General features: G+C 42.8%; 1 protein-coding gene across 1 annotated transcript in view; it reads right to left on the reverse strand.

Annotated features, from left to right (window-relative positions):
* TBC1D14 (TBC1 domain family member 14) overlaps window positions 1-6,307 on the reverse strand; it is a 65,521-nt gene extending 59,214 nt beyond the window's left edge. Inside the window, exons 1-2 of the mRNA XM_005517856.3 lie at window positions 6,001-6,307; window positions 4-739 (exon numbers count right to left, since the gene is read on the reverse strand). Of these exons, the coding sequence (XP_005517913.2) occupies window positions 4-739; window positions 6,001-6,043 (779 nt within the window). The 5' untranslated portion in view covers window positions 6,044-6,307. The remainder of the gene's footprint in view (window positions 1-3; window positions 740-6,000) is intronic.
* Between the last annotated feature and the right edge of the window lie 1,027 nt (window positions 6,308-7,334).

The following is a 7,334-nucleotide window of genomic DNA, read 5'->3' on the forward strand; positions in this document are numbered from 1 at the left end:
TACCTGGCAAAGAAGTTTGTAAAAGGTCCCAGTATTTTCCGTTTACTGTCCACGTCTGTCTCGTGACGATACTGCTGCTGGTTCTGGTCATTGCTCTCTCTAGAGGAATTCAGGGTAATGTCTGAAAAGTGTGCCTCATCAGTCTCGAGATTCACAATTGCACTTGAACTGCTTGTGACCACAAAGTCCAAAATGTCTTCATTGCTAACTGATAAATTTGTTGACAGTTCTGTGCTAAGACTAGACACACTACAAACAGAGATATCATCACTTCGATTTAGAGTTTTTGAGGTTGGACTATAAAGTTTGACAGTGTCATACCCAGTTCTTGGGAAAGTCGAGGATTTTTGCACGGCATGGTCATGCTCAGCAGTCAGCGAATATGGAGGCACATATGGTGGCAGTGTGCATGCGCTCTGAAAAGCCCTGTCAGGCACAAGTTCAGATTCTGATTGCTTTCTCTTCACATTCAACACACTGCAATGAACAGGCTCTGGATTTCCTATTTCTAGAGTTGGAATACCAGAATCCACTGATTTAAGGCTATGACAATCTTCTAAAGCACTGGACAGGAGGCCAGGTCCATACTCAGGCAATGAGATATCTCTCGGCATCCCAGAGTTCAAGTTTTGAAGGCCCTGGATACTGCTGCCCACTCTTGTATCCAGAATTCCCACGAAGGTCAAACCATTTAAAGTGTTGGATAAATTTGCATCAGTTGTCTTGTCCCAGCTGGTAACTGGTTAAAAGGAAAGAAAAGATTATGAGTTTGCAGGAAGGTTGTGATTTTTTCTTGACTGTTTCATAGGGTTGTTTTTTTTTTCCATGATTATTTCTTGGTTTGTTTTTTTAATGCACTCAAGTCTTGTCCTAATTTAGGCTTCTAATTAAAAATTATTTGTCTTCTCTTGCAAACAATTACTATCCCTTCCCCCAGCATGAATAACCAGGACAATGGCAACTTAAATTACACTTCTAGAAAATGTCAAGCATGAAAAGCTTTTCATAAGCAGTTTGTGTGCCCATTGCTTCTTACACATCTCCTGGGAGTGAAATTACATACTATAAAACCTGCAATATTTTAATGTTCCCTGCCAATATTGAAGCAAATATATGAAATTTATTTTTATACACTCAAATTCATATTTTCTGATGTCAGAGGGCTATAAAACTTGTTTCCATACACTTAGACCAGATTCAGAGGTGTTCATTTAAACAGAGTTTCTCAGTATTCTTCTGGAAACCATAAAACTGATAATAAATTTGTCACAGAAGAGAATGTATAATATATCATTGTTGCATTAAGCAAGAGATGTACATCAGATGTAAAATCTGAACAGCTATAAAGCTATCCAGATATTCAATGCTTCCACAATATACAACGCACTTCATCAGTGCACATCTAGTAACAGTAACATTTGCAAATACATCGTATTTACTGCACTCAGGGACTGTGATCCTTCATCTTTGCAATATCGCTCCATGCTGTCTCCCCAGGAGCAGCCAGCAGGTCAGCTAATCCATTCAGTGCCTCACTTGCAGTCTGAATCTGAATGATCGGCAAAGCAAAGCCTGTCAAATAGGAGCTACAGGGTGGATGCACCAAACTCGATGGCAACTTTCATACATCTGGAACACCATCAGGAATACTGCCCTGGCTTCCAGAACTGCTACTGATCCTTTCAACACTATATGATCATTAATCTGACATTACACAGATCTTCTCTTTCCATATGAGTAGTTAAATTGTCTACAGCTCTTCTGAAGTTTGCAATGCAATTACCCTGCAGCAGTTGGCAGAACAAATATGCGCAAATATGCATATTGCTTCAATTTCTTCTCTCTGAAACACTCTGGGATAAGTGTGAATGAGTGAAGAACAGTACTCATTCCATCTTGCAAACAGACTGCTTTAGACAGATTTTTCTTCTGTTTCTGAAGCCTGGTCTCCTGCTTCTGGTCTCCTATCCTCTCTCAAGTAAAGGACTTTAATTAAAGGTGACAGTTGTTCTCTAGAAGGTCTTCCCCACATTCTATTTTTAAAAAACAAATACATATCCCAAAAGAAAACCTAAACTTCCCAATTTCAAACATCAGTGAAAACTGCCATCCCATAGCAGATCTAAACTCCTGGTTAATGTCACCTCAGCCCTGCCAAACACCAGGCTTTGACACACAGTCCACTCTTAGATCTGAGAATATCAATAGTTTGGCATTTTGATACCAACAGGCAGAGAGTGAGAGAAAACTCATTTCAAACATATCTCACTCACATTCAAACAAATTTTTTTTCCACAAGTTTTCAATCATGTGGAAACTTCAGGAATCCAACTGTACTTTGTATGCCACACTAATCTTTAATTTACTACCCAAATGATATTCACTAGCAGATATGAAATTCCAGTTCAATCCACTCCTAAGCAGAGACAAAAGTCAAGGAGAAATAACCCTGGATATTTCATCTTTTAGACTTCTTCAGAACTTTTTAACAGCCAATTATATGCTACCCATCCAATCAATCAATGCAACAATTGCCAAATCCTCTTCCTCAGCAAGGTTTCAAGTGTATTGTTTTGACTAAAAAGATTGTGAAGATGTGTGAACTCTTTTCTTAAAGAGTTGCTATAGCAACTCGGTTTTTTTTCATATTACCATGGTTTGAAAAGTTTACATCCCCTGCAATTAAAATGATGTCTTGAAATAGCTGGCACACCAACTGTGTACATTATGAATTCTCTATTCACTAAATTAAAATTGCAAGGGCCAGCAAAAAAACAAACAACCCTAAACAGCAATCTTTGAATGCAGGCAACAAACTATACTCAAGAAGTCAATGGTGATAGCTCAAGTGTACAAATAAGACATAACATAGAGCATTAGATATAATCACTGTTGTATATACTGGAATCTCTTGTTCTCAGACCGTCTTACTTGAATTCACTTGTTCTTCTAACACAAGTCTGTTTTCTTCTCCCTGTGTTCACCTTTATTTCTTTGTATAAATTACATTGTTCTTCAAATCCACAGCACATCCAGCCCCAATGTTACTTTAAAGCATATATACACAAACACTTCAGAACAGTGTAACCAAGGGGTTTGACGTATAAGAATTCAAACTTATAAATGCATCTAGAAAGTGCAGTCCAGAAAACAAAACACAGAAATGTAATCTGTCAGGAACAGCTTTGATGATGTTTGGGTAAACAGTACAAGCATGTTCCCATAATGAATTCCTCCCATGACTACCTTTACTTCTGCTCAATGATTTTCCCAAGCAGCAGCCAGTCCTTAGCTTAATTGCTTTGCTCTTCTCAACCAAGTTTACAAATGGTAAGCATTCAAGTGACCTTGGCAGAAACAGTAACTACAGCAGCTCAAGAGGCCAAATACTGTAAACAAAAGAATTTTTTAAAAACTGAAAATAAAATTCCACACCAATTCTGAAGCTATTTTATCTTGACTTGGTATTTTTTCAAGCAATAAATTTAACAGGAAGAGATCCTTCAAACAGGCAACCAGGAAATGCAGAAGTATACAACACTACAGCTTGCTGGAACAAATTATGCAACAGCAAGCTACAAAGGTTTTACACAGTTCAGCGAAACCGTGGGAGGCTTTGAAGTGTACCCATCAAGGGCTTTAAATGAAAACTTGAGATGCAATCAGCTGTCAAGAACACACATGAGAACTCGATTCATTTTGAGTTAAGTTGTTGTAGGATTGTTTTTAAGGATGGAGTGATATTTATACTCTGTTTTAGCTGCCTCACTAGTAAGTGCAAAATCTGACAATTGATGTCAAATACTCTGTCATGTACTCCAATGCTAACTTCTTTCCATAAAGCATTTATTAACATAACTATGTTGAAACATTATCATCATATTGAGAAATAGTATGCAATTTTGTCTGCTTACTTATTGTGTATTTGAATATATGATGATCTAAATAAAAACAGTATTTGTAATGTCTTATAGAGAACATGAGCTCATAAGAGGGAACATCCCACAAGAAATAAGAAGGAAAAGGTAGTTGGGAAAATACAGCCGAGGTCACATGGCTATAAGAGAGCAGGTAGATGTTATTTAGTCATTAACACTTCCAACTTCAGTGCTAAGGAGCATGTGATAAAGACAGCTTTGTAGCCAGGTTTAAAATTAACATCAGGACACAACTTTTCATATAAAGGGCAGCTAACCTGCACTACTCTGCCACAGAACACTGTGGATGCCAGAAATTTACATGTCAGTTTGGGAATAAAAAATCACTGATGATTCCTAAACAAAAAGAAACTCAGAAAGGCTCTGAAGTACAAGTATCAGAACCCCATGAAAACAGCAACATACGTTAGTTCTGCTTTCAGGACCTCTCCTGGGTAAATTTTTTTTCTGACAGGTGGAGTTTACATCTATCTCAGTAGGGCTGTCCATACAGCCTCACATTCCCCAAATTCTAATCACAGCATGCAAGAAGGCATGTTCTGACAATAACCAGAGGCTTTAAAACAGATTTTGGCTTTGCATATCACTCAACCATACAGAGGGAACAAGACATATTTGATTATAATTCCTAAGATCTACAATAAAATGGCTTTTTAACCCAGTTTGATATAAAAGTTAAAGATAACAGCAATGCCAAACTATTAGAGTAAAACAAAACCAGAAAGATACCAACTCAAGGCCCATTATTCCAAGTTTGCTGGGAGTTATGTTGCAATTTAGGCACGCAACAAGAGTAAGACAACAATTTACAAAATAGGCTTTATATTTTCTTGCCTCACAGGAATGACACGAGGAATGATTGCATATACATCTCAGTTCTCAAAGAGTTAACATCACACATTATCTCTTCAACACTTACTTCTGCCAGCATTTTTTCCACAAGCTTTTAAGAATAAGGAATTTTTTCAATTACAAAATTGCAATTATTTTTTTCTTCTTAAAAGGATTTTTTTTTTTTTAATTAACGGTTTATATTCTTCACGTTTAACAATATTTTTGTTGCATGTACTAAGAACTGCTGTTATCAAGGGCAGGTTTGGGTGACCTCGGTGAACAAGAGCATCAAACTCAGTTTCGTTTATTAAAGATTTCTTGGTTCCATTTGTTTAAGTGCATGTTCTAACAGCCATAGCATTGACAACAGTGAAGAACTCCTGACGCTACAAAAAGTCTGCCTTTAAACTAAACAGCAATTAAGGCTACTATGTAAGTACTGCCGAAATTTTACCGGCAAAAATAAACTAGTGAGGATTTTTTTTTTCTTTTTTAATTAAGATGACTATTATCTAACTCTCAGCTGGTGACCTTTTTAGAAGCGTGAGGTTTACAAATCTGGCTTCTGAGCGGAGTGTTCGGAGAGTAATCATAAGGAAGCCATTCACTGCTTTTCGACTGCTTTTGCTCCGTCAGGCAGGCAATACAAACAAGTTACAGTGCTCTGCTAAAGCCTCTGCTCCAGAAACGCTTTACAGGGCTTTTACCGTCCCCACACCAGTATTATTGAAAATTATTACATTAAATTAGCAGCAACGTCAGGAGAACTTCAGCTACTGTAAGATGTAGTTTTGTTTGGGCTTTGCTAATTGCCTGGAAGACTTCGACTAGAAGAGAGGCAGCGAGATGAAAGTTTCCTCCTTCTCACGGGCTGAACACGACTCGCTCTGCGAAGGTTCCGAGCTAGCGGCCTTCGCTTACAAAACAACCCAAAGAAACTGAAAGGGAAAAAAAAAAAAAAAAAAAAAAAGAAAAAGCAGCGCTCACTCTTCTCTGTGGTCTTTAACCCACCAATGAACACTCCGAAGGTTCAGCCCACCTGTTCTTAACTTTTAAACGTGGTCCCGGCCAGTAGCCGCAGCCAGTGCAGCCCCTCAGTGCTGAGGCTGCTTCCGCCTGCCCCGGGCTCTGCCCCTCGCACCAACAGGTACCAACCAACATCCCCAGCCCCGGCAGGGCTGCGCCGCCGCCCGAGCAGGAAGGGCTCCGAGGAACCCGGACACCTCACCGGGGTAGCGCTGCCCTCCGTCGCTCTCGTCACGCTGGGCCATGCCCGACCCGCCCCACAGCCGCTGTTGCGGGACTAGGAGACGGCCGGCGGCTGCGGCGGGCGGTCCATGTCGCTGCTCTCCGGTCCCCGCGGAGCAGCGCCGGCTTCAGCGCGGCTGAGACGGAGCAGTCGCCCCTCGCCGGGCGCCCCCTCGGCGCGGCGCGGGACCTCCCATGGCGCCAGCGGCGCACACCTGGCTGCGGGACAGGTGCTGGGCTCCTCCGACGATGCTCCAGCCCCCGCAGCTCAGACTCCTCCCGCCCCGCCGCCGCTCCCCCTACCCGACGCGCTAGGGGAAGCACCGCCCGCTGGGGAAGGAAACGCCTGCGCGGAGGGGGGCGAGGGGCGGCCGCCGCTGGGCACCATTTTGAATCGCCTCAGCGTCCGCAGAGGGGCGGGTGGTGGTGTCCGCTTGGCCCAGCAGGCCCCCCGGGAGCGGGGCTGGGGCTGAGGCTGAGGGCGCTGGTTCCGAGGAGTCTCCGGAACGGAGGGAAGCGGGGCTGGGGCTGAGGGCGCTGGTTCCGAGGAGCCCCGCTCTCGGCGGGAGCCGTTCTTTGGCTGCCGAGCCCTGCAGCCCATCCCACGTTAGTGCCGGGGCCGGCCCTGGCCGTCCCGGGGGGAGCAGGTGGGTGGGCGGGCCGCACTCGTGTTGCTGCCTGCGTTTAGGAGCAAAACAAAGTTCAGTGGGTTTACAAGTGTGGGCTACGGAACGTATGGAGGCATGCGCAGGTGTGTCCTTAGCTCTGTGGATCTTTGGTGTTACGTTTTGTAATGCCAAAAGTGGGGAGGCTCTATGGTGGTAATGGCTATTTTTGTATGTTTATCTTTCCATTCTCTTCACCTTCCGTCTCAAAGTGCGCCCTTTCGCCGTTCACATGGTGAAGCTGTGCACACCCTGCTCTACCCCCACACTGAAATTCTGAGCAGTCAGCACTTGACAGGAGCAGAGCTGTCGTGTTTCCTTATCATCTGTGAAACTCGGCACTGTTTTGTTTTTTCTGCAAAGGTCCTGTGTTTCGCACCTAGAGTCAGTGATCATGTCTATTTCGGTGGTAAGATAAAGCTGTTCCCCATTTGAACCGAGGAAATAAGCACTCTTGTCACCTCACACCTCTCATGTCTACACTGAAGGTGGAAATGTGAGGGCAGCGAACACAGAAATATTGAACTTGTGTTGGTGTCACTGGTTGGCTATCAAGCAGTACAAACCCATGATTATTCAAGCTTTGCTATGGGCAAGTTTCTCTTGAATGAACTGTGAGAGACTGAGGTAAACCTGTACAGGAGTACTT

Source organism: Pseudopodoces humilis, chromosome 6, assembly GCF_049639895.1.
Source record: "Pseudopodoces humilis isolate 2021_Gansu_Grassland_sample_001 chromosome 6, ASM4963989v1, whole genome shotgun sequence".
In the NCBI taxonomy this organism is placed as follows: Eukaryota; Metazoa; Chordata; class Aves; order Passeriformes; family Paridae; genus Pseudopodoces; species Pseudopodoces humilis.